General features: G+C 38.4%; 2 protein-coding genes across 9 annotated transcripts in view; one reads left to right on the forward strand and one right to left on the reverse strand.

The window, feature by feature from the left end:
- Window positions 1-636: 636 nt before the first annotated feature.
- On the reverse strand, window positions 637-9,960 carry mffa (mitochondrial fission factor a). 8 transcript variants are annotated; one of them, XM_066709680.1, is made up of 8 exons: window positions 9,759-9,960; window positions 8,546-8,725; window positions 7,698-7,870; window positions 7,186-7,274; window positions 4,458-4,622; window positions 2,571-2,633; window positions 1,730-1,814; window positions 637-1,342 (listed from the first exon to the last, which is right to left on the reverse strand). In XM_066709680.1, the coding sequence occupies exons 2-8, from the start codon at window positions 8,721-8,723 to the stop codon at window positions 1,211-1,213; spliced, it is 885 nt and encodes a 294-aa protein (XP_066565777.1). In that variant the 5' UTR covers window positions 8,724-8,725; window positions 9,759-9,960; the 3' UTR covers window positions 637-1,210. The 8 variants fall into 8 exon arrangements, with proteins under 8 accessions (XP_066565777.1, XP_066565776.1, XP_066565775.1 ...); XM_066709679.1 differs by having other exon boundaries at window positions 8,546-8,728; XM_066709678.1 differs by having other exon boundaries at window positions 2,571-2,630; window positions 8,546-8,763.
- A 1,271-nt stretch (window positions 9,961-11,231) lies between these two features.
- The window catches only part of egfem1 (EGF-like and EMI domain containing 1), a 63,389-nt gene continuing 48,507 nt past the window's right edge, over window positions 11,232-26,113 (forward strand). Inside the window, exons 1-4 of the mRNA XM_066709685.1 lie at window positions 11,232-11,609; window positions 14,360-14,494; window positions 14,885-14,994; window positions 15,553-15,657. Coding sequence (XP_066565782.1) covers window positions 11,527-11,609; window positions 14,360-14,494; window positions 14,885-14,994; window positions 15,553-15,657 — 433 coding nt within the window. The 5' untranslated portion in view covers window positions 11,232-11,526. The remainder of the gene's footprint in view (window positions 11,610-14,359; window positions 14,495-14,884; window positions 14,995-15,552; window positions 15,658-26,113) is intronic.

The following is a 26,113-nucleotide window of genomic DNA, read 5'->3' on the forward strand; positions in this document are numbered from 1 at the left end:
TCCCAGACACATCAGGCAAAACTAAACACAATATATATATATATATGTATGTAAAAATTTGTATATATATATATTTGCATTTTTGTAACTCAACTATTTTTTAACTGTGGTAAGGAAATTCCTCCTGCTGTATTATGCAGTGATAACGTCTGAGCAGTGTAGCTCAATACATAATGAGGGATTACAAAAACTATTTTGTGAAAACAATCCAGAAAAGCGTAACAAAAATCAAAGGCAGTGGTTCTGCCGGGTAGAGAAACCAGAGGTGCGATCTCTTGGTGTACTTTAAATGCATCTAGATACTAACATTTGTTGAGCTACATCGGTCATTTATTAAATAAAATGTTTACATTGTTTCTGTCATTACACACAAAAATATTGAAATCTTAATGAAAAAGGTGGGGATGAATGCAAGACACAGACATTTAATATGATCACACTACCTCCAGCTGGGGAATATATATTTATATATATATATATATATATATATATATATATATATATATGTATATACATATACACACACACACACACACATATATACACTCACATCCATATATACACACACACATACTAAACGGTTTAATTTAGCATAATTTTGGATTTGGTCTAATGTCAATCAGTAAACTAGTAACCTAATATGCAACTGTTTTATTTTCAACAAAAGAATGGATACTTAAGTGTAATAAAATAAGTGCAGACACAAAAAGCACATTTGTAGCCATTTCAAGGTCCCAAAGAACAAGAACAATACACAAACAACTTCCAGCAGGAGATACTTCACACAACGCAATGCAATAAAGTTCCCCATACATTTCTTTTTAATATCCCAGTTCCCCTGTGACTTTGTAAATACAATATTTGCTTGTTGCATTGGTTTCCATCCCTCACTTCCGTTTAACAGGTTGACAATACAGAAACACGGTTTACTACTAAAAAAGCTTCTGTAGAGAAAAATATGAATATTTACACCTGAAACATGCTTTTTTAATATGTACTGGATGTTTCATAAAACATAAAACTGAAAATCAAAAAAACAAAAACAAAAACATACAGGTATATGCATACTTAAAAACAAAAACATCCCTTTGCCCTCAATTCTGTTGGAGCAAGTCTTTCCAGTGTTCAGACTAGGTGCGGGAATTAGATTTGGCAATCTATTTTCAACACTTCATAATCAGAAGAACAGAACCTCCTCGCGGCCATGCTTCTAGCGCCTGAACCATATCCAGCTGTTGACCAGCCAGAAAGCCACAGTGATGGAGTACATAATCATCTCTCTTTTGGCCCGTTCTTTGTTTTCCTCTTCAAGGAGCTGAAGACGGCGATTCAACTTGATGATCTATGGAAAATAAACACACAAACAAACTTACTCTTCTTCACACGTTTTGGGAATTCCCAACTCTCCTTTACTTCTCCATCACACATGTTCATCGTTTCCAAGGTTAGAACTCACAGTTCAATTGAACAGACTGGTGTGGAACGGTAGACGTATCCTCTGAGCAACTTCCATGCATTTCACTAATGAATAACTAAATACCATAATTTTTTGTACTTGTAGATGTTCACTAAATAAACATTAATATTCCATCACTGATTAACTAATTTCTTACTCATTAGTGACCTTGGATAGACCAACTGATACTGTACCAATCACATTTTCCATACTCTGAACAGGTGCCATAAATGTTCTCATTCGAAAGGTGCGTGACTAAAACAGCTACACAACCTGTCGCCGCAGAGAGGCCGCGTCCACCACACTCATGTCATCCGGAGTCCCCTCCAATGTGGAGTCCAAAGTTGAAAGAGCAAACCTTTAAAGACAAGACACAGCCTGTATTAATTTCTCATTACATTGGCTAACACTGTTGGCCTACTCACTCTTACTGTAAACTGATTCAGTACTTCAGAATATACCTGGGGCCAATTAGTATGATTTACAATGGCAGTGAGATTTTGACATGGTTGCAATTATGCTATCGATTTACTATTAAATAAAAGTAAATAATTAAACAGAGCATATTATACACACTGATGTTATATATTATACCTGTCATCAAGAAAGATTAACCTGCAAAAGAGCATGTGTTGAATTTGCAAAGCATGTAATTATTCTGTATTTAAACTGAACTTGAACAATTATATAAATTACAAATTAGACTACTGTAATTGACCCCAGGTTTAATGATGAGTCCACAATTCGGTTTGTTCATTTATTTACTACACAAAAAATGACAATTTGGAAAGATAAAAACAATGGATATAAGGAAACACAGAAATGTATATATAAGGAAACATTTTTTCAAACGGAAAGGTGTAAGCACAGATGAGTCCTTGTATGACACTTGAACCACCATCTGTCTCAGTTTAAAATACATCAACCAAGTCAGCTGCAGTTTTGGTAATACATTACATGATTTTTCACTAGGAAAACAGTAATAATATTGGCACTGTGAAATGCGTATTCCCGCCCCCATAGAAAACTAGGAAACAAACAAACCAGAGAATCTGATTGTGACACAGAAACCCTTTCCAAAAGAGGAGTGCCGGGAACCACAGGGTGAATTTACCTGGAGTCGTGCCCAGGGTTAGAGGAAGTGGCAGAAGCAGAACCTCCGCGCAACACTGGTCTGCTGAACAAGTCATACAAGACACGAGGACAGAAGACAGGAAATACAAGAGAAACAGAGAGGCAGCAAATAAAAGTCAGAAAGACAGACAGAGAAATGAGATCTTCTTCATTCATTATATTGCAGGTGCAATATAATATCTTTTTACACCTTTGGGGGGGAACATGGCAAACACACTGTCCTAGTTTTAGAATTCACACTGAATACAGCAGCAGGGGCTGGGAAGACGGGAATGTCACTCACTTGTCCATCGCCTCTAAAAACCTACATTCAACCCCTGTCATGTGACAAGTCATCTACTCAACACAAGACACATCTCCAAAGCATCACACAGTCCAGCTAAGAGCAGACAAAGCCAGCAGGCCCAGGGATGCATTCTAGGGTGTTCAGCTCACAACTCCCTGACTGTAAGGCAACTAGTAATGTTGCCCATTATGAGTACTTACATTAATAATTCATTAAGAATAAACCAATAAGAAAGACGATCACTGGATGTTAAATCCCGAACCTCTTCATAAATTTCAATATCACCTGTCACAAAATAAACTGAAAGCTCTTAATAACTTTCATGTTATTCATGCATGTCCAACCTGATAATTTAAATCACTTCTCTACCATACAATTAGTTATTAAATTAGCTAATATAGGTATGTTTGTATTACATTTAGTCATACATACACCTCTATCAATAGCTCAAATATACCCTTTCAGCATAAATACAGGTAATTTAATTTTGAATACAAAAATGTACTAGTTCTTTAAAAAGGGAAATGGAAAATAAAATCTCTACGGTAAGATTCAAATCTTGCCTTTCACTTTGCCCTAATAATTCTTAGTTTAACTTCTTCAGCTGAATCAAAGAAAAACCTTCTAAGTTAATGATGCATGCTTTCCATATCATAATACATATTAAACAGCATTGGAAAAGGATATTGACCAAAACAAATCACACCCAATAGTAACCGAGTACAAGGTTGGCAATTCATTATTAATAGGAAATTACGTCATTTTAAATATTTTAATTGTTACGCCACTAGGATTGCTTTTCCTCTGATAAACACTGATGCCCAGAATACAGGGGGGATAATTATCCAAATATTTCACAGGCATACAAGTTAACAAATTAAAATATAAAGTAATCATTTTGTAAACAAATGTATCCATAGTACATGTAGTTTATGGTATATATTTATTTAAATTAGTCCAAAGAACAGGTTAGAAAGCATGCCTTCTTAGGAGCTGCCTGGACTAACATCTAACAGGTCAGTATGACAACTAAGGAGTGACAGAGTGGAAGGCAAACAAAGCTAAACTGAAGCTCTGAATAGATTATAAAAGGAAATTTGAAAGCAGTAAAGCCAATTAACCAATTAGAAGGTAACACAGCAAGTCCAGAATTCACATTTCCAAAGGAAATGTGAAACAAATTGTACTTTGGCCTAGATTAAGTCAAAGCTTTGGCCTGCCTACCAGTGGCCAATTCTAAGCCCAAGACTTGAAAGCAGCTTCCAGTTGGGGAGACACAAGCATCTCCTGACAAACAGAGAGCTGCGTTGGGAAGTTTAGATCTACGACGAGTCAAAGTGTTGATTCAATCCAGGGCCATTTTGATCACGCTCTCTGTTTTTATTTTTCATGTGAAATGTGGACAGAAAGTGTGGACACTTGAAAGCGGTCTCAGAATCTCAAAATAAAGCATGCTGGAGTATGTTAGTGAAAAGCACAAACAAATATAAATAAAGAAGAAATCCAACACCAAGCAAAACACCACCTCGTGATAAAAAGAACAGGACACTACAAATGGTGGAGCCACTAAGAGCCAGTCACCTTCTGTGGTTTTCATCCAGCACATCCAAGACCTGCTGGTAAGCTCTACGGGTGGTGTTCTGGATTAGAGACAAAACGCCGCGAGCGCTGTACAGGTTGCGTCCGTCTTCCGGCGTGGTAAGAGGAGGATAGACACGAGGCTGAGTTGACGGGGACGGAGTCACACTGCCCCAAGAATGGACAAACCAAGTCACAGGAGAAAGACGCAAGTCAGGGAGAGTGAGAGACAGACAGAGAAACAAGAAACCTGAGTTCACTAAAAAAACAGACAATACCAAGGGGTGCTAAAGAAGTGCAACTGGGATTTTATTATTATTATTATTAAAATATAAAATATGTAACTACAAACAAATGAGAAACGCATTCGAAACAAATCCGACAAATGAAATATGGAGCATTCAACGATAATAAATAAAACGTCTGTACTGCTAATGTATCCCTTAATCACATCAATTAAGATTTCTAGATAACGCACACGATCAGAAGAGCAATTCATTAGAGAATGGAATTAAGATCTAATGCAAGCATTTTTCATACACTTGAGGGAAAACAAACAAAAAAAACAAGTACTTAAAGGTGTTAAGTACACCAAAAACAGCGACGACAAAAATAGTAAGCTTATCGTACCATATCTACCCATTTCAACACCATGTTGCAGAGTTCTGCATGGCTTTAATGGCAACACCACACAGCCCCATTAACTGTCTATAACTTTACAGAATTCAGACATTAAAATAAAACTTGAAAAAACACACCTATTTAGTGGCTTAGCCCAGAAAACAACACCAGTCCAATCTGCTCGTTTGCCATACACAGAGCTGCCAGTTGCTTTAGTTAGCCTGACTTCATAAACGCATCCAGATTCCTACGACACAATGTAACACTGAATTACAACCTTGGGGACAGTACGCCTCGTTTCAACCTGCCAACCTCCATGATGTGCTCTCAGATTCCCACTATTAGCCATTTCCCTTTCCATCTGTAGGATGCAGTTCTTTCCACTTTGAAAATCTAACCATAGCAAGAGCCCTCTCAATTATCTGGTGCTCATTCAAACCAAAACCCTGTTTGGATCAGAACTACTGGCAAGTGGAATGCCTCTAATTTTAAACAAGAACTCGTGGACAGGAAGAATGACAATACACCTCACTTAAGATTTATTAAGCTTTAGCAAATAGATGTTAAGAGTATTAGACTGTTTTATATTTTGTTTTTCTGTTAGAAACAAGAGCTAACTATTAACTTACTTGCTTTCTCTTATTGATTAGGCATGTACAGTGCCTACAGAAAGTGTATACCTCCTTGAAATTTTCACATTTTGTTGTGTCAGTGCTTCAGAGTTTCATGCATTTATAAGGGGATTTTTTTAACAATTATCTACACACCACACTCCAAGCTATTAAGGGGAAAAGTTTATCATAATGAATAGGTCTCTACCAACTTTGCATTGCTAATTGATTTGCTAATATTTGTTGATATTTGATTTCTTTCAAGTTCCTTGGGGAGAGTTGATGAAGAGCAATCTGCAAGTCACGCTACAAAGTTTCGATTGGGGCTCTGGCTGGACCACACAAGGACCCATTTGTTATTTAGCCGCTCCAGTGTAGTTTTGTCTGTGTGCTTTGGGTCATTGTCATGCTAAAAGTGTCAGCTTTATTGGAGAGGGTGGCAGGTTTATCTCAGGGACTTTTCTATACTTTGTTCCATGTATTTTCCCTTCTCTGACAAGACATTCCCATAAAATGATGCTGCCTCCACCATGCTTCACAGTAGGGATTGTGTTCTGTGGGCGATGCTCTTTTTTTGAGTCAAACTTAATGCTTATATTGGCCTCTTGGTAGCCTCTCTGATCAGTCTCCTACTTGATCCAGTTTGGAGGGACAGCCTGATTTAGGCAGGGTCTTGATGATGCTATACACCTTCCACATCTTAATAATCATCTTGACCATTCTCCAAGAGATATTCAAGGCCTTTTATATCTTTTCATACCCATCCCCTGATCTGTGCCGTTCAACTTCTCCTGGATTTCTTTTAAAAGCTACTTGGCACTCATAGTTGAGTCTTTGCTTTAAAATGCACTACCCAGTGGAGGGTACCTATAGGAACTGCTGAATTTATCCCAAAATCATGTGATTCACTACACTTTAACACAGATAGATGCCATTTAAATTGGTTTGCGATTTTGAATGAGTTTACTTAAACCTGAGCTAATTTAGGATTGCTCTTACAAGGGGGTGGACATTTATCCATACCAGCTATTTCAGTTTTCTTTTTTTAATACATTTTCTACACATTTCTAGAATATTTTTTCACTTGGAAGTTGTGGGGTAGGGTTTATAGATAAATGAAAATGTATTTTAATGCATTTTAATTCCAGGTTATAAAGCAACAAAAAGTGAACATTTTGAAAGGGGATGTAGACTTTCTGTAGGCACTGTCTATTCATTTCTCAGCACGTAAGTTTTAGAGCACAAAGTTGCAAATCAGTATTACTTGCCAGGCGAATCAGGAGCTTCTAGCACAGGTCTAAGACAAAATAGCCGTTATGAACACACACACAAGCCGAGAGGTAACACACTACAAGACCAGCCAAAGTGCACACTCACCCCCTGCAAGGCTGCAAATGAAAAACACACCATGGACAGACAGGAGGAAGAGCAGAAGGAGAAATGAACAAGACAGGTTAATGAGACACAAGGGAGGAAGGGCAGACCGACGCACTACTCACATGGAATCATTTCTCACTAGCTGCCCGTTCTGACGGACAGCGTTCTCACTCATTGACCGCTCCCTGCGCGATCGGCTTTGAGTTCGTACCTGGGGGAAGACACTGAAGGTCACACTATGCCACCTTCCAGAATGACAAAAGCTTAATGTATCAGGAGGAAAAGATAAAATAAAATCCAGGGTAAAGTTTGAATAGGTTTGGATTTTTCGGGTTTCATTTCTAGTAGCTAATCAGTCCTGGTTGGATTAAGATTCAGTGACTCGAAAGGTAATTAGTTTACATTGAACAATGCGAGACACTGACATATATAAAACATGCAAATATGAAACACAAATCTTAATAATATTCTGGCCTCTGTTAACATCAGCTTAAAGTTTTAAGTGAGGACCGGTGAACGGTTTGAGAATGGACACTTTCATATAAACTTTCCTGTACTGAACATCTCAGAATGTGCTGTGGTTGTGTGTATGGAGCCGTGGTTCTGATGTTGCTGTTTTCTCTGCTGTACTTGCCTCTTCGTTGTGTTGTGCTGGACCTGCTGATCTTTCCATTTCAAGGAAATCCAGCGGCCTGTCATTCAGAGTGAGGACCCGGGGGGGTGTTTTCAGCGCCAGAGACTCTAAAGGAGTCGACTGAATGAGATCGAGATCTCTTGGTCTGGAATACTGGGCATCCTCATTATCACCTGTTATAAAAGAGGCCGAGGTCAGCAACGTTTCGTGCAATTCAGTGTTGGAGAACAAGTATCAGAACACACGTTATTGAGAGAGATGTGAATAGAGTGCTTTACATAAAACAACAACAGTTTATATCTATCCAGTATTCATTACCGTTATACAGTACCTCTTTTAATATCATGAAATTAAACAAATGTTTAGTAATTGCAGAAGAATTGATGGTCCACAGGAAAAAAGGCCTTATGGACAGAACCTTTCCTGTATGTGTATGGAATTGCAACATGACCCTCCTGAGACTTCTCCTATAGCTGTAATGTGGTCAACTGCATTACTGACCACTTAGGATAAATGCTGACCACTAAGCAAGAAAAGGGATTGCAGGGTGTAGGACTCCTGCAATTATGGTGATTAAAGGGACATTACATTTCTATCAGCTGGCAGTCGTCCTCTTGCGTCCGGACAATGCGGGTGTTTTGGCAGCACAATGTTTCATTTCAACAAGGTGCTTGCAGGAAACTTGACACCCTGTCACCTATCCTGTTCTGACAGGGGAATTTATGCAGTTTGGATTAGGGCCCATATTGGCACCACTTCTCATATGAAATCCACTACCCATTACCTACTAAAACAATAACAAAACATCCAAAACAATGAAAAAGATCACTTGTGGATTTCCTGCATACCTGTCACCACAATCCTCTCGGGGACATGCATCATTACACTGTGATGTGCCTGTCCCGGTTCCTCCTCTTGGTCCTCGGAGCCTGAATGAGCTACTTGGAGTTTCTCCGGGATCCTCATACGCTGGCTGATCCCTTCTGTGTAATCAATCTCATACTGGATGCGGTTCATCTCTGCCATTTCTGCTGTGGGAGAAGGGAATGTCGCTCCGTTCATTGTGCTAAAACAAAAATGTCATCCCAATGAAGACATACACACACACACACACACACACACATACAAAGACACACGGCTCACACACATTTCTGATCTGAGCAATGGTGGATGATTCAAATGGGGAAGAAAATGCTATCCAACATGCATTTCTAATATATATATATTACATATTAATAATAATAAAGCCTGCAGGTTTAGTAAGCATCCACTGCACTTAGTGTTCCACTTTAGCAGATACTTCAAAATAAAAAGCCAAACGCCTTAGGGTAAATTTGGATAATAGTATGACAAGAAATACTTGTGACATTATCATGTGATGTGCAGAGACAGCGTCTAATTAAGCAAATTATCTTACACGAAAACAAATAAAAACAAATAAGCAATATATCAGACAGCTACATTTATTAACAATACATCTAGTCTTGCAGGTATCTGCTTTCTAATCATGTTCACTTTTAATTTCGGTTTTGAACTTTTAAAAAACTATCAACAGACAAAATATGAATGCACATCGCTTGAAAAGTATAATCTGATAAATCAACAGCTTCATTTCTTGCAGACTAGGCTTTCAAACCTGACCAGCTAATGATAAATATAAAGAAGGATTTGGTTGTAACGTTAGTTACAATTCTCCTCGGTATCCTCCTGTTAGAGGAAAACAAAAACAAAACCTGACCCAGGACTCAGCGGACACATTTTCATTGATGCATTCTTCTATAGGTTGGTTCTATATTTAAATTAATATATATTTGCATAAAACGGGTTTGTTTTTCCTAAAGGAAGCACACGCTATGCCAACTGTGTACATTACGCAAAATAAAAATACAAACAAATAATTTGCTTGGCCGCACACAACGATAACAGTAATACCATGCACCGCTCGACAGTCAGATCCTTGACCCCAAACTGTGCTTCCAACAGCGGCAAGAACCCAAACTCGAGTCCGAGGCCTCACACGACCGAGCCCGAATTCATGCAATGGCCATCAAAGTCACTTACCGGTTTTTGCGTTTGCGTGACTATATCTATATGTACGTATTTCCTACTGAGATAGGGACTAAACAGAAACACTGCTGTCCTGCGGGTTAAAGATATTAACACAGCATCCCGGTGAATATCGGTGTCAAATGGGACACGGACCCCACGGAGGCGACCAGTGAGGCGCAGGGTAACGTCACGCACGACGCTCAAAACAGGAAGTCGCCGCAGCTGAGCGGACGGGTTTTGACGTTGCGGGGCTTCCGTAGTTGCGTTTTTGAGAAGCAGATTACTCAAAACGTTTTGAAATCTTCCAAAGACACAAACAAATCCCTTTCATAAAAACGTTTGTTATTTATGATTATGTTATACTGTTAGCGGTGGATTTAAAAGGTCAATGGTATTAATGCACATGTTTCAGCATCATGTGCTATATGGATTTTAAATTAAATACAAGTTACATTAGACTTAGAATTTGTTGCTACGAATACTTTTAAGTGACATCTTAAACAAATTACATTACGTTTTAATCATAACTTACTGCAAAATCTGTTTACTTTCACGGTATAAAACAGCAGAAAAAAATACTGCAATCCTATTATATGATATATACTGTGTAGCTGTAAAAATATATAATATATATCTTAAATAGTGATGTGTAAATTGCAGTGCCAGAGAGATGGCCACTAGAGGTCATGTTTGTGAAGATGCTTTATATTTTAAGCAGCAGCTTCTTTCTCGTAGCTACTGCATATGTATCAGTTATGGATATATTTTAAAATACATAACGAGTAGCATGCAATCGCCAACGTTTTGAGAGTGATAGTTGTGTGATACCCTTTTCCACAAGGAGATACATATGAATTTTGTGTTTTGGCATAACTTTGTGAAAGCATCCCCTTGGGTTCTTGTAGTAAAACCTTGTAAGGTTTACAATATTCATAAAATAGACAATGCACTAAAAAGGCTTACCATATACAATCAGCTCACAAGTGGGTGATATTACAATTTACTGGTTTCCCTTTTTCAGACGTCTATGCCAGCTTTAAGAAAATACTATTTATTTTATTCAGAGGGAAATCTAATAAGAATTGAACAGCTATAGATTGTGTTATTAACAACAACAACAACAACAACAACAACAACAACAACAAATAAATCGTTTCTTACAGTTACACATTTCATCAACGCAACATACCAATCAAATAAGATCCCCTTTAATCCCCCACTACCCCCTTAAACAAATACATACACAAACAGATGTGACTTTAGTGATATAGTACAATATCTACATTAATGCAAAGGTTGATTTAAAAAAGTGATTTAATTTTGTGGCATCTACCTACAGACTGAACAGGCTTGAGCACCCCCCCGTGAGGCCCATCATTAGGGGGTCTTACACTGTCCCGCTGTAAACCACTGGGACAGCCATCTCTGCATGCTCTTGCCATGGTGCCTGATGATCACATGGACCCTCTGCTGGTCAAGTGTGGGAAGAGGTCTTGGGTTTACATGAGTGATTGATCAGCCCCTCTTCTTGGCGGACAGAAGGAAGGAGATATAGGATTCCCACACAAGTGTTGTGCACAAATACGCACAGCGGCACAGAGAGACAGGCAGCCCTTTCTTTCTGCGCATCAGCGCGTCCAAACCTGCAAAACCGATGCTCAGCTTTTCTGCACAATCCCCGATTGTGCTGTGACTGAAGCAGCAGCACTTTCCCAAACTGATCCATCAGAAACTTTATTTTTCTTCTCATTGCATTTGCTTTGGGGGATAGGGATGCACCATGTCTTTTGAACTTTTGTTTTGGTGCATTTTGTTGTTCAGCACTTTGGACACAACGTTGTCTGTGGAGCTTCAGCCTGACATGTAAGTAAATGCACATTTCTTTCTTTATTAGTGTGTTTCTCATTCTTTGCGGTTAAGAAAGTGTGGAGAGCTGTGAAGTGAATGGACGTATGAGGACCAATTATTTTTTCTGAATTAATAAATAGATATTTACTAATGAGCAATATATTTGAGAACAGGAAACATCCCTAAGCACATTAGGATTATGATTTGTTGTATGTTGTCATCCTGCTGCTTTATAACTAAAGTCACGTACATTGTTGCTCTTGATATTACTGTGTTCCCAATTAATTTAATTGGACTTTTCTAATAGTTGCTTCTGCCTATGTATCTCAAAGAGCTTATTCTGTTTAAACGAAGGTGTTCTGGGGTAGTTTTCGTTGGAGAAAAAATGTGGTTGTACTGACAGCTTTTGGTTGCTTCATGTCCTTCACTATAAGGGAACTAGATATGTTCAACCATAATCCTATTTTAAAAAACCACAATCTTGCAGGCTTTACTAGTTGCACACAATTATAAAGGAACATAAAACCTTATAAACCAGCCAACATGATTACAAATGTGTTCTGCGCTGTTTTCTTCACTTTGGATAATGAACCTCATTGTTAATTGTCTTGGGTGGTGGCATACATGTTTTTAAAATTAGTTTGGATTGCACTGCACGTACCGCTCAGTTAAATTGCTTTTGCATTAATTTAATTCTTCAACCCTGGAATGAAGAATAAAGAAACGCGGTTTGCTGTCGCTAGATGTCGTCCTCTCTGTGTCCTCATTTCTACCATCATCACAAGGGCTCATGAACACCATGCACAAACTCTGAAAGTGCTTAATATCAGGGTGGAAAGTGTGTCCCTTTTATGTTTTGTGAAAACTACAATTCTGATTAACTGTGTTTTCCAGGTTGAGAAATATATATTTTAAAACAAGACTTTATTACATGTATACTAGTTTATTTGGGCTTAACAATATATATTGAAAGGTGTTCATAGTCTCAAAGGAACAACATTAACACCCTTGCATAAGGTAAAATACTTAAATATGCGCCTCTACAAATATATTTCTAAACTGGCATAATCATTTTTGTTTAACATATACACATCCTCTTTTAACAAACCGGTTATTTCAAAATTAGTTTAATAACTATTATTAATTAAGCTATACTTATTTATCAATAATAATCTTTTCGGGTACCATAACCCATGGGTATTGAATAAAAAGAGATACAAATACAGTAAGTACAGTAAGTATATAGAATACAGAAGATGAAAATTGAATGTGTCACCTTTCTGTTACGTTCAGAAATGTAGAACTCATAACACTTTGTAATAATTTGACTTCATTGATCTCAGATGTTTCAACAACCCCCCCCCCCCAAAAAAAATAGACTTTGTGAGTATATAAATGATGGCTAAATAATGGTAAAAGTAGTACAACTGTGGTAACAAAGTGTTAAAACAGAACTCCCAAATCATTTACAGAAATGCTATGAATTCAAAAAAGTAAATAAAGTCCCACTACAGAGATAAAGGATGTCTTAAAAAGTCAGCATTGATCCAGATGGGGTCAAAATAAATATATTTCTATGTTTTAAGTATACAGAAATAAGGGTAATTCGGAACGAACAGATGTGCATTATAGTGCAGGACATATGAACCTTGCAGAATGACACCTTTAGTGTTTTATTGGGTGTGTGTAACAGTGTGCATTTCACTTTTGAAGACATTCCTCTTAGTTTTGATAGATTATGCCTCATAGTTTAGGTCTCTTATTAGTGAAGGAGGATATTGGGGATTAACATCTGGCCTTTTCCAGTCTCCAGGCTTGATGGGATATGTGATTTATTTCTGTGAATAACGGCACACTGTCCTGGCTGCGAAGTCCTATTTCAAAATCATGGAGACAGTTTTCCATTAGCAGAGAGTGGAAGGGTGGGACTACAGACTCTTAAATACATACAAGTCAATAATGTATTACAACTCCAGAAAAATGTTGATCCCCTGAGTGGATCTACTTAATTTCTCAATGCCCATGGTGTCTGATGATGCAAAACCAATCCAAGCGGTTTAGGATTTTCTCTTGGTGGAAGGATGGTGTCATAGATTCCTTCTCCTCCCCGTCCCAAAGTTTGCACATCCTGACAGTTGGAACGCACTATTTAGATCCCCCTGCATCCCAGCCCCTATACCACAAGACGTTTTCCATTGTCCGGGATGCATGGTTTTAGCACCTGTCAAGCATTAGACATCTGGGCCCTATATAATTAATTCAAAGGTCAGGACACAGAGTTTTTATTTTCCCACCTTGCCTGGAGCACAGCATTCCTCCAGGAAGGTATATTAGTGTACTTACACTCCTTCCACCCTCTATCAACTGCGTGCCCTTACTGTAATGCCTCACAGAAGTTTATCATTGCTGCGATATGTGTTTATTTTATTTCCCATGAGCCCTGTGCAACATTACCCATGCTTTTTCTTCTAGCACAGGAGACATTGACAACTCTGCAAAGTGTCTGGGCCTCGTCCGATAGTGTAGAGATGGGAGCTAAGGTCAGAGACTGGCTGTGTAGATCAAAACCATTCCAGAAGAGATCTTTATTATTTTGTGATCATAAGATAACAACATCCATCAATTATCCCATGATTACAACATAACAAAGATATATATATTTATTTATTTTTCTTCAAACAAAATGTGATCATGGCCTCAACGAGCCACTGTAAATGACGCTCTAATCTCTGGCAGGCCCTGAAAATGACCATTCTACATTGCAGGCCCAATGTGTGTGCGGAGCGGGAGCTGGCCATGCTGGGACATAGGCAGCCGTGTGTCCAGGCCTTCACACGAATGGTGAAAATATGGAAACAGGGCTGTAGCAGTCAGAGGTGGTGTGCGGGATATGAAAGAAGGTAAAATAATATTGAGTCTGGGTGCAAAAACTAGATATGAACGTTTTACTTAGGGTGCCCATTACTATAATCTCGGGGGATACTTAGACACAGGATGGGATTTTGAAGTTACCTTACATGGAATCAAAACATCAGCTCACCTGCCATTTGCAAACATATAAACCCTTGGGTCACTTTTATCTTGGCACGGAGCATCTTCATTCTAGCAAACAGAAACCATAGTTTGTCATTTGTGACAGGTGGGTGGGGCTTTGTTTTGATGTTGTACGTAAACCAGCCTTTCTTGGATAAAAAATAGTTTGTAGTTAGAGGTGATATGAATGTGATTTTGCATGCAGCGGGCTGTACTGCTGCTACATGTGACAAAGTTGTGTATCAATGTGCTTCCAGGACTGGCTATTACACAGCATACAGGCAGGTTTACAACATGGACATCCACATGGTGTACAAGTGCTGCCCTGGATGGACACAGCAGAATGACGAGAGGGGCTGTCTACACCGTAAGTAAACTACTGCCAGGGCTGCGGCTTTCAGCATGAGATGAACAGCAGAAGCAAAATAGTAGGATTAAAAAACTGCAGTTTTCAGCTGTAGCAGGGACTCCACTACCCTAGCTGTCCTGAGAGATCCTTGCTGTTTTACCGCACCTATTTAAGATGACTTTATTAGCTATCAGTTCTATGGATTAAATCATTTCTGGATTAATCCTTCAGAAGATTACACATATGTATAAAATTTAATAATCCAGACTCCAAAAGACTAACCAGAAATGATGATGATGAACTAAAGTGACAGTTTTTGGGCTAACAGCTTTTGACATGAAAGAAGAAAAAATAAACATCAAACTGACTGAAATGCATAACAAAACACAGATACAAGCTGTGCTCTATTTACAAGTTATTAACAGATGTCTGAGTTGACTTAAAGGATTGACTGCAAAGAGTGTGTGTTGTAAAAATCAAACGTTGTGAAAGAGCAAGCTGAAATTTTGGGCTGGATCCACTGGCATTCAGATCAATGCAATAGATCTGTGTGAGTGTGTGTGTTTGTCTCCACAGCGGTGTGCTCTATGGGGACCTGTTTCAATGGTGGGAGGTGTGGGAACACGGGGTCCCAGGTGTGCCAGTGCCCTTCGGGGTTCCAGGGGTCCCGCTGCCAGTATGGTGAGTGCCATGCCGTACCACATGCAGCAGTTGTGTGAAATGCAAAAATCCAAACATATAATTTGCAATTTGACTTTCTTTTCAGTAGAGCTACTGAAAAGAAAACTATTGAGTGGCTCAACACAATGGGAATGTTAAACTGGACAGAACAAAGGATTGTGGGAAGAAAACCATAAAATACCCAAAAAAGCAGTTGCTCCATAAATATGAAGGATTTTTCTATTACTGTACCACACTGAATTATGAATTTATATATATATATATATATAGTAAGGCGAATTCTTAGACATAATGCAGTTATGTGAGTGTGAAAGTGTAATTACTTATGGAGATAAACTGTGAGATTAGGAAATAATGCTTCTTTTGAAGGATTTTGCTCCGGGGCTTTGGTGTTACTCCCTCCGGCTTATTGTGACAAGCTAAGGTGTCCAGTGGTGCGATAGTGAAAATAACTTCCATTAAGCATACATTTATCATTACCTGGCTTATCACTGCTCCTGCATTTGGCTAATGGCGTGTACACATGAAAAAACAAAACCAACACCAGCAAACATTAGAAACAGAGATTAATCTGTCAGACATGCGTGTTTTTCTTTTTATTAACAGTACCAGACAGTTTTTATCAAAATGACAAACTGGGGAGAGAGCCGTTCAGTGATGCAGTAGATGATTGCCCTTAACTATGATTAATACGCTGCACAGACGTATGTGCTGGAGAGTTTCTGCACACCAGCGCTTATTGTGTGTGAGTGTGAACAGAGCAACTGCACTCCAGCAAATGCATTTGCAAATCCTTTCCAACTGTGCATGCTATTCAGGAAAACTCTGCTAACACAACAAAGGCAGAGAAGGCAACACGCCGAAGAAAAATAACAGCGGTTAAAGTTTCAGCTCAGGCTTTCTCAAGGAAGTGTCCGTTGAGACACTGAGAGCTCAAGCTGGCTAAATAAGCAACTTCGGCCTGCCTACTTGACAGGCCTTTCCACAGGAAAACTGTCAAACGCGGGCCCCTGTTTTCATTTCTTGTTTTCGTTTTATGCTCTCGCTGTGCGCTTATCAGAGCACTAAACTGTGCCTTTCTGGATTCTTGTTCTTTGTTTGCCTGCACAATGACTTCACCGAACAGATGACAATAAAAACAGGTTCTGAGAGTCCCAAACACATCCCTCTTCAGCTGCTAATTGAGGTCCAAGTTTTGCAACAGTTGAAGAATGACTCTGAAGCTTGACAGGGCACTCTTCTGTTTCAGCAAAATGCATTTAGTCTTTTTTCTTTTCAGAGTTTCATCAATTAAACACTAGTTTAGTTTGAGCCCTGAGCTTCTAGCCCTGAGAGGTTTGCATGTTTTCCTGACCAGAGCGAGCTGAGGTGAAATGATTTGTCGACCATGGTTTACACTATGGATTTGTATAGCAGGCTTCTGACCAGCGACATAGGAATGCAGCTTCCCATTGTTTCTTTGAAAAGATTTCAAAAACGTGTCCTGTTGAACCGCTCTCGCAAAGTGCTCCAAATTAAAACCGCAAGTGGAACTATTACAATAGCACCATGCAGCTTTCTTGTGCTTGGCAGCGCGGGGGTGATTGAAGACCGGGTGGCTGGATTTATTTTCTGCTCACATTCTCTTCCAGACCATTCTTTGTGATTTATCTCTCTCTCTTTTGCTCACCTTTAGTATGTTTCCATTCAGCACATCTTTATTTTCTTCCACTAGGTGATCTGTGAAATATTCCCTTTTATGCTTCTTTTGCCTTATTTATTTCTAACAATGGAGCTGTAGATAATACACGAACAAAGCCAGAGACCAGGAGGTGCAAAAGTCTGTTGCTCGGCATTCCCGTGTGACAGATATTCACGCTTAAATACAGCAAATTGTGCAAGTGTCACTTGGCAGGGGAGACAGTGTGTTAGTAAACGTCGATTTCATAAGGAACGGCAGCCATTGCCCATCCGCAGACTGTCTCCCTCATGCTGCAACTCGATATTTTGACGTCTGAATGTATTTTATCCTCAAATTCATTCCTCCAGTGCAAAATATGTTATTGTGTAAACAATATGAAAGCATGACAACACAACAGTAACACAAGTACACTGGGAAAATGAGCCAAAAAATCAACAAGCATTAAAATAGGCATTCCACAGTGAAAGGCATTTGGAGTTGTTTTTATTGCTGCAGTTAAATTGGCTCTAACGAGGCTGTTTGTTTGCAGATTTCTTGCCCTGGGTGTAATTTGTTGATTTCACTGCAAGGAATATGTACACTGCTGTGAGGATTTTTGTGTGCATATCTTCAGTCAATTAAAATCACAGTAAAGCAGTCCTTTCATTGATCATATCCTTTTCCTGGCTTGTCCTCCTACACCAGTTCCCTTTAAGTTCACCTGCTGAGTATATCTGAGGGGGATTGAGGCCAGGAGGAATTGCTGCAAAAACTGAACCTTATTCAACAGGCATCAGAGCTCTTTGATGGAAACAGAAAATAAGGTTTCATAAGGCCAGGTGCTAGCCCAAAATGGACAATGTACAAAGATAATTTCCTCTGTGTCCTCTGGTTTTAGATACAAGCACTGCTCCATGCTTAGTAAAAATGATCCAATCTGGATTTGCCTGAATTGTGTGAATGAAAATAGCTGCATATCACAATTTACTAAATAAATAACAAAACAGAGAATGTCTAAAGTGTTTCAGGTCTCCCTTCTATATTGTATTATACTGTAGGTAACACTTCCAATGGGATAATGCTGCTTATCTAACTGTTAAACACATTAGAGTTCACCGAGGCCAGGAGAACATGGTAAAAAATAGAACATTTTCCAGTCAGTGCTTCAGAGACCTAGACTACCACTTCTGCCACTGTGTTATAGATTAAAAGCATTTTTTAGATGTGTCCTAATGTACATTTGGGAGTGAGATTGGTATAGCTGCTCTATTAATAGATAGTTTTTTATCCTCTGTAGCTGGACTTAAGCTTAAATAGTACTGCATATAGTTGCTCTCCTCTCGAGTATTCGTTTACAGAACAACTATAGGGACACCAGGAATCCCGCAAGAAAGGCATTCGTACCTTCTATACAATAGTTGCTACACGGAAAGAAAAAGCCTATTATTCCGAATCACAGTGCTGGAAGAATTCAGCCGGAGTCTCTGTGGATTTTCTCAGTCGGCTAACTGCTGTTTGATATAATTCTCAGCAGTGACAACACGGCTTCTTGTTTGTCCGGAGAGGAGGATCCTGCAGACAGCTGCTTGCAATTACTTGTCTTAAAAAGCAGATCTCTCCAGCAGTCAATTGGGGACTGTTTGCATGCTAGTGCCTCTGATGGTTACACTACAGGACTCGGAGAGAAGTCTGGCATGTTGTTTTAGGGAGATAGGTCCGTTACACAGGGGGAAGCTATTAAAACAAAGTCATGTGTGTATACATATATATATATATATATATATATATATATATATATATATATATATATATATATATATTCTTTTAATTGTTTGCCCAGATCCGAGTGACGACACTGTGGATTTGCTTTTCCACCTTAATTATGATATCCGTGTTGCAGGACAGATGCGGCCCTTTGGAGTTGGGAAAAGAAGCAGATTGCTAACAGAAGAAACTGATTTAAATTAGATGTCTCCAGGGGGGAAAATAGTTTCCGCAAAAATAGTGTAGTATTTTCTTCTTTAGTAATATTTTGTAAAGCTATAACAACTGGGGGAAAAATAAACAAACAGTAAAAGCAGAAATCTTTAATATTTGGTCTTACAATGACCGCAGTCAAAACAGGAGCAAACATTACAGTGAGCACTGAAAAAATAACAACTATAGAGATACACAAAGTACCATGACTACAGTGTTAACAACTGCCATCATAGCTGCCCTGTTGTATGCGATTCTAACAGTATTGTAATATTTACTTCCTTCTTACATATTAACCTTGTCTAGTCCCTGATTTAAAACTCCAAAGGAAGGATTAGTTCTCAGTATGGATTGTTTTTATGCTCAAGCCAAACAAGAAACACCCCAGACTGTTTTGCAAGCCAGGGTATATTTACTTCCTTTCCAAATCTGAAACTTCAATAAAGGGACCAGATCTGATGACAGTTCACGTCTTCAAGGAAAATAAGACCCAAAGCAGCGCAGTTCATCACAGTGCAGGATGCCAAAGCTCAAGGTTTCTGCTATACCGCATGTGTTGCCTGACAAAGCAGAGATGAACTCTGACCTGCAGAGAGAGTGCTAATTGTGAAGTCTGCAGGTGATGACGTGCTTGGGTTGTCTAAATACACATTTCCCTTCGCTGTGTTACATGTTACATATCTGCACCGTTATCATTACTTCTGCTACCATGTAAACCACCCCGAGTTTCACTTTCTTGTATTTCTTTCTCAAGGAACTGTAAAAGTAAAGGAAGTTAACCAAATGGTTTAAATTTATTCTGCACAAATGAGACTTTGCAGATAACCAAAACTGGAACCCCCTACACAAATTGTGTGGTTGGCATTGGATGACTTGACTAGACAAGTCAGGAGAGGCCATTTAAATTCATTACACCATTACCAGCATTTGTACTTTTACAGAAAGTGCGGGGCAGACATTTCAGACTCTTCACATTCATCTGTTGAGGGCATCCAGTAAAAAAAAGTTTTTACTCTTTGGCCCATATTAAACTGAAACATCGACCCAGAGAACGCTTGTGTCTACCCAATAGAACGCCTCTAACAAATATTGGATTGGGAGTTTGGAGTTTGATCTTTTATGATAATTATTCTAAAAAGCCCCCCTAACAAAGCAGTCTTAATATTACATTAGTGTACACAGTTCTTATGTGCATTTACATTAAACAATCGGTACCTGATTGAAGCCCAACGTTAAAATGAATCAACAAACATGTGGAAGCAATCAAATTCTAATACTTGTTTGAAACATGGATGATTCCTCATGGGTTAGTCTTCCCTAACAAGAAAGGGGGCTTTAAATGGTGCAAAGTGGTGAAATCTGCTAACCCTTTCTGTCACTGAGCAATGAGTCAAGTATTTACACCAATGCAATTATGGTGCCATAGGTTCCAAACGTCAGCACATTTTTGGAAAGTGAAGCATGACTTTCTTGAAAGCGTAATAGCTGTGCATTTGTTTACTACAGTCCCTAGCGTAGCGAGGCAAGACTCTGTCCCAGAGGAGGCCAATTAGTTTTGTAGACAAATGCGGATAAAAACATACAGAGTAACACGACCGAGAAATCAGTAAATGAGATCAAAATAATACCGTGCAACCATAGAATAGTTTTTGTAAACAATATCAAACTAAGTCGATATCTTAAGTCTCTGTTTATTTGTATTAATATAAACTGTATGCTTATTGCAACAAAATCAGGAATTTTGGTACAGGGTGTTTAGGCTTTGTTAGGACCATTTTTAAAAGGCTAACCTTCATATTCCTGGGCTCTGACCCTTTTGTAAACATTGTTTATATTGTGTGGATGTATTGCTTATCACTATTTAATATTTTTCATCCCTGTCCCATATTTTGGCCACATTAAAGGTTGTCAGTTTGTCATCATTGTATTGATGCATCTGCTGCAGTTATATTAGTTACTGAAATAATAAATTATGAAAAATAAACATCAAAAACAACAAAACAGTTTGATTGTTGAGAGACAGCTTGATTGAACATTAAAGTTCTTCAGAAACTGAGTTGACCTTATTGACCTAAATTGAGAGATTTTCGCTGCAGTTGTGAATGACTTCATGGCCGTGACCACTGCTTCTAATGCAAAACTGCACCGCCAAATTAAAGTAAAAACAAATGTGAAGAGGGCAAACAGGACTGGTGTCAAACACGCAATGTTTTATTATCGTGGTGAGATCCACTCTGAGTGGGGCTGGCTGAGCCCTCCAGATATCGGAGCCGGTGCTCTAATGAAAGAAGCCGTTTGCTCACAGCTTGCAGAGAATGATTTATATCGTATCATCAATGTGCTTAATCTTACTTTGTATAAAACACATGTATGAGAAATGTCCACATAATCAAATATATACAAGCTGCTCGAAAAAAGTGGCCTCAGGGTAGTACTTCAGGCATAGATTTATAACAGGGACTCGTCTTATTTATATTATCTGTTGACTTTAAACCAAATGATCTTGGGGGAAGATACAGGTTAGAGAGAAACCAGAGTGAGAAGCTGAGATATTAAATTAAAATTACAGTTCTCGTATGAATGATAAATCATCCTTTATGTGGACATTTTTATGTCCTGGTTGTGACGTGTCTCTTTAAGACATTCTTGTTCCCTCTACTGTGCTGGACAGTGAGTTTTGTTTCCTCCATTACATATCACCGTGCTAAAAGAGTTTATTTATTTATTTATTTATTTTAGATTTGTAATGATTGTTTGAAAATAAATAAATCTATGGAGCTTCTTGTCGAAGCATTATACCTGTATTACTGAGAAAATCATCAATGGGTAAGAAACAGACTTCTAGATTTCCTGTTACATGATCTTTAACTGAGATTGTTATAAGTCCTGGTTGAAAAAGTCATTTTTTTTATTTTAGCTCAAAGTAAATAACTGTGCTAGACATGTCCATTAGTGCAAATTTGACAGACAGCTATACCAGTTATATAGCTATGGTGGCCCATTTTAATCGTTATCACTAATTATGCTTAATTTTGTTGTTATTATTTGTAAAACCTAAAACTGATTGTATTGTGGAAATCAATTTGTCAGGGCGAACGCATCTTCTGACCTAAGTGAGCAAAGTTTTAACTGGAAATTAAATTGAAATTAGAAAGCTTTGATGATTCATTCCTCACACTTCGCTCCTACAACCAGAAATGAGTTCACACTCTCCTCATCTGGTGACTTTATTAGATTTGGATAACTTAATGTGCTCAAGTTTCCTGGCAAAGTGGTGCTTAAAAAAAATGATTAAAAAGACTTGCGTACGAGTCATTCAGAAAATGTACACTTTTTTGTTTTTCTTGAAATTGAGAAAAGTCGAGGGCCAGCGGATTTGGCCCCCTGTCCTTTTTAAATATAATTTTAACACAAGCAAGTTTTGTTAGGAACTCTGTGTGTCTCAGGGCTATAAAAAAACATATAGTGAAATTCAAACCCTAATTACCTCAGTGAATTTGTAAAAAGCTGGGTCAACCCCTGCTCCTCTCCCCCCAAAAATGGGGATTATCAAATTACTGAAGTAGGTAAGTGGTTCAGAACATTTTAAGCCTGTAAGATGTTATAACTGGAAAATATATTCTGACAGTAACATTTACATTTACAAATGTTTTCGAGGCAAGGGCGACCAGGAGAATGCATACAATATGTTGCCCTTTTTTCTCAGTTTTCATCGCTACAGAATGTCGATTTAAATGGTTCCTCATTACTGTAGCTGCCAATGCTGAAACTCGCCAGGAATATCAGGGGACGCTTACAGCACATGCTTTCAATCCATTGCTGTTCGAGGATCTATACTGCGTTTCTGCTCGGTTATTTCACCCCTGGCTATCGTCTGGCCTGCTCTAAATCACAGTTAGCATTGTAAATTTACAACTTTCTTGAAATCTGTGACTTTCTTTCTTTATTACACTCACTGTATTTGTAGGAGCACTTCTTTATATACCTACAAAATTAGCCTTTTTTTTCTTCAGTAAGGTTAGAATGCAGTGAAACCTGTGGCCTTGTACCAGAGATGTAAAAAAGTGATGAATCTCCACATAGAAACCTGAAGACTGACCTAGATGCTTAATCTTTAGCTTGTTCTTTTGGTGTATTAGCACTTTGCTTTTGAAAGACAAGGGTACACATGGCAGGAGGTTTTGTACAAGACAGGCTGTAAAAAATGTGTCCTGTAAGAAGAGGAGTTCAAACATGTAATAACAAAGTCTGATTCAGGTAATGGTTCAGGGCGATGTAAGGTAGCCCTTACAAGGACTGGCTTGTGAAAATAAATGGACCTTCACTTCAAGTTGTCTAAAAACATCAGTTTGAATTTACTAGAATGCACTAGTGATACGCAATGCAGAGGATACAGTCTTAAATACAACTTTCAAGGCGCATTTATACATGTTTTCAATATTCAAATGTGACCCAGAGCGAGTTTTGCTACTGAAACCTGAAAAAAAGAAATGGAAAAAAAGCTGTTACTGTAAGATTTGGTTTCTTCTTGGCACAAGAGCGGGTGAACCTGCTGTAGATTTGTTAATGCGACAGCTAGACTATGTCTCACGCACATGGGTTTTATTTGAGTTAACAATCATTTGGATTCGGTCTTATTTATTTTACATCTCCTGTATAAAATGAAGATGGAATAAAACAGTCTGCTTGTCAGATTTAACACTATTTGTCAGTCATGAACAGTTTGCCTAAACTCTGCTTTGAATCACATACAAATGCAGCAGGTCTGAAACATCCAAACTGCAGTGAAAGGCGTAGTTTGTAATCATGGGGGGAACAGTGTTTATTTAGGTGTGCGTGTATATTACACAAAGTATTACATTATATTACAAAAAGTGTATACAGTAATATTCTAAATTGAATGCTTTCATTGATGCCACTTTAGGGTTAGAATGATAAGTATCCATTTTAAAAACTAATTTTACATATTTCCTAGTCTGAATTGAGGATACAATCTGTATTGGCAATGGACTTCCATACAGCTATTGTCATTGAAGCAGCTTGTTTATAATGGGGGGGCGGGGGGAGACACCTTATATAGCCATGCCATGAATAAGCACAAAAGCCTTGATTGTTTCCAAAATGTTTATTGTAGTTATATCGCTTTGCACATCATGCAATCAGTAATTGCTTGCTTTATACAGTATCACTTAAGGGATAAAAGGTCAATTTGATTCGGCAATGATCAATGCAATTTAGAAGAAAAATTAAATCAAACTAAAGACTCCGAAGCACATCATATCAATAAGATGCATCTGATGTGATTAATCGGTCTCGTTAGGGTTTGATTTCCAGAGGTATGCACTATTGTAAAGCACTGACTACAAATTAAACACAATGCTTTACAATACAATCAACGTCTCAATGATGATGCGTTCATTGAAAAAATATGTTTCTTTACTGCTCAGAAGAAAAAGCCTGATTTAAAGCTTTGTCCGCAGAATATTTGATGAGCTCAGTAAGTAAAAGGTGCTGAACGCCAGTTTTGGCAGTCTAGAAGTCTGCTGCTGGCCCAATCAGACAGGCAAGTGAGAACTTTGGAAACGCCACAGTGTGTTGCAGGCTGTGCATGCTGGGAGTCGTTAGTCATTTAAACATTTACACATAATAGAAGGAAAGAATCAGGGTTAATGCATACTTTTAGACACTAATGAACCAGTCTCAGGCTCTGATAATCAGTCGACTGTGTGGCATGAATTATTTTGCCTTTCTTGTGTGCAGGCCCTCTTACAGATGGGATTTAAACCTCAGATTTAAACCTCAGACGGGATAAGTGATCTGCTTCGTTTTAAAGGCACACTCACTAACAAGCTTCTGTAAAAAGTGGCTGAAGTCTGCTTTTAGTGTTTAATAGCTCAGATTTAGGAATATGCGCATTCAGCAATGATTGTGTCTGAGAGTCTGATTGGATGGACATGAAGGGCAGTAAATAAGAAATAGGAACAGTTTGAGGTGAGCAACATTTAATATAATCTATGCGATATATGTTGTTGGAGTGTCTAATATATAATGAATTCTAAACAGTAAACCTGAGGTAAGAACACTCAAAGAATCCTACTAATAGGTAAACAAGTGTATTATATTTAAAAAGACACAGAATCTCAGTTTACATTCCAATGTTTAGATGTGAAACGGCAAGAAAGTTATTGATTCTGACATTGGAGACAATATATTTATGAACTAATTAAGGGAAACAAAAGAAAACATAATACAGAACAGCTGAGAATTGTGCCGGCCTGGCAGAGGTTCGAGGCTCCATTTGGAATCCGAAATCTTTTTTTTTTTTTTTTCCAGCAGAGAAAAAGAGAAAAAGCCTGCAAACAAAATCCAGGAGCTCAGATGTGTTTGTGTCCAAGCGTGCTGGCTGAGATGAGTATTGGACCTAGAGAGAAAGCACCTCTGAGAGATTTACAGTTGGTTTCGCACTAATCTTGGACTGCTATATTTAAAGACAAGACTTGTCAGTTTTGCTGGGTTAAATGCATGGCGTTTGACTCTTCCTGTAACAAACAATTGGTCACAGAGTGAAGAGTGGCTTGACACCTTGGCCGGGCTGGACCGGTGGTCGAGTAGAAAGAGATTTGCTATTCAGAGTCTTCGGGACGGAACAAGGACTTCTATTTATCTGTGCTTTTGCTGGTCCTATTGTCCAAATGCTTGTCCAGTTTTTTTCCATTTCATTGTGTTTAAGAATAGAGAGACTGGCCGTATTATTAACCTGTCATGCTTCTGGGGGAATACTTTTTTTGTTTGGTTTTTTATTGTGCTCAACATATATAT

Source organism: Amia ocellicauda, chromosome 7, assembly GCF_036373705.1.
Source record: "Amia ocellicauda isolate fAmiCal2 chromosome 7, fAmiCal2.hap1, whole genome shotgun sequence".
NCBI classification, from domain to species: domain Eukaryota; kingdom Metazoa; phylum Chordata; class Actinopteri; order Amiiformes; family Amiidae; genus Amia; species Amia ocellicauda.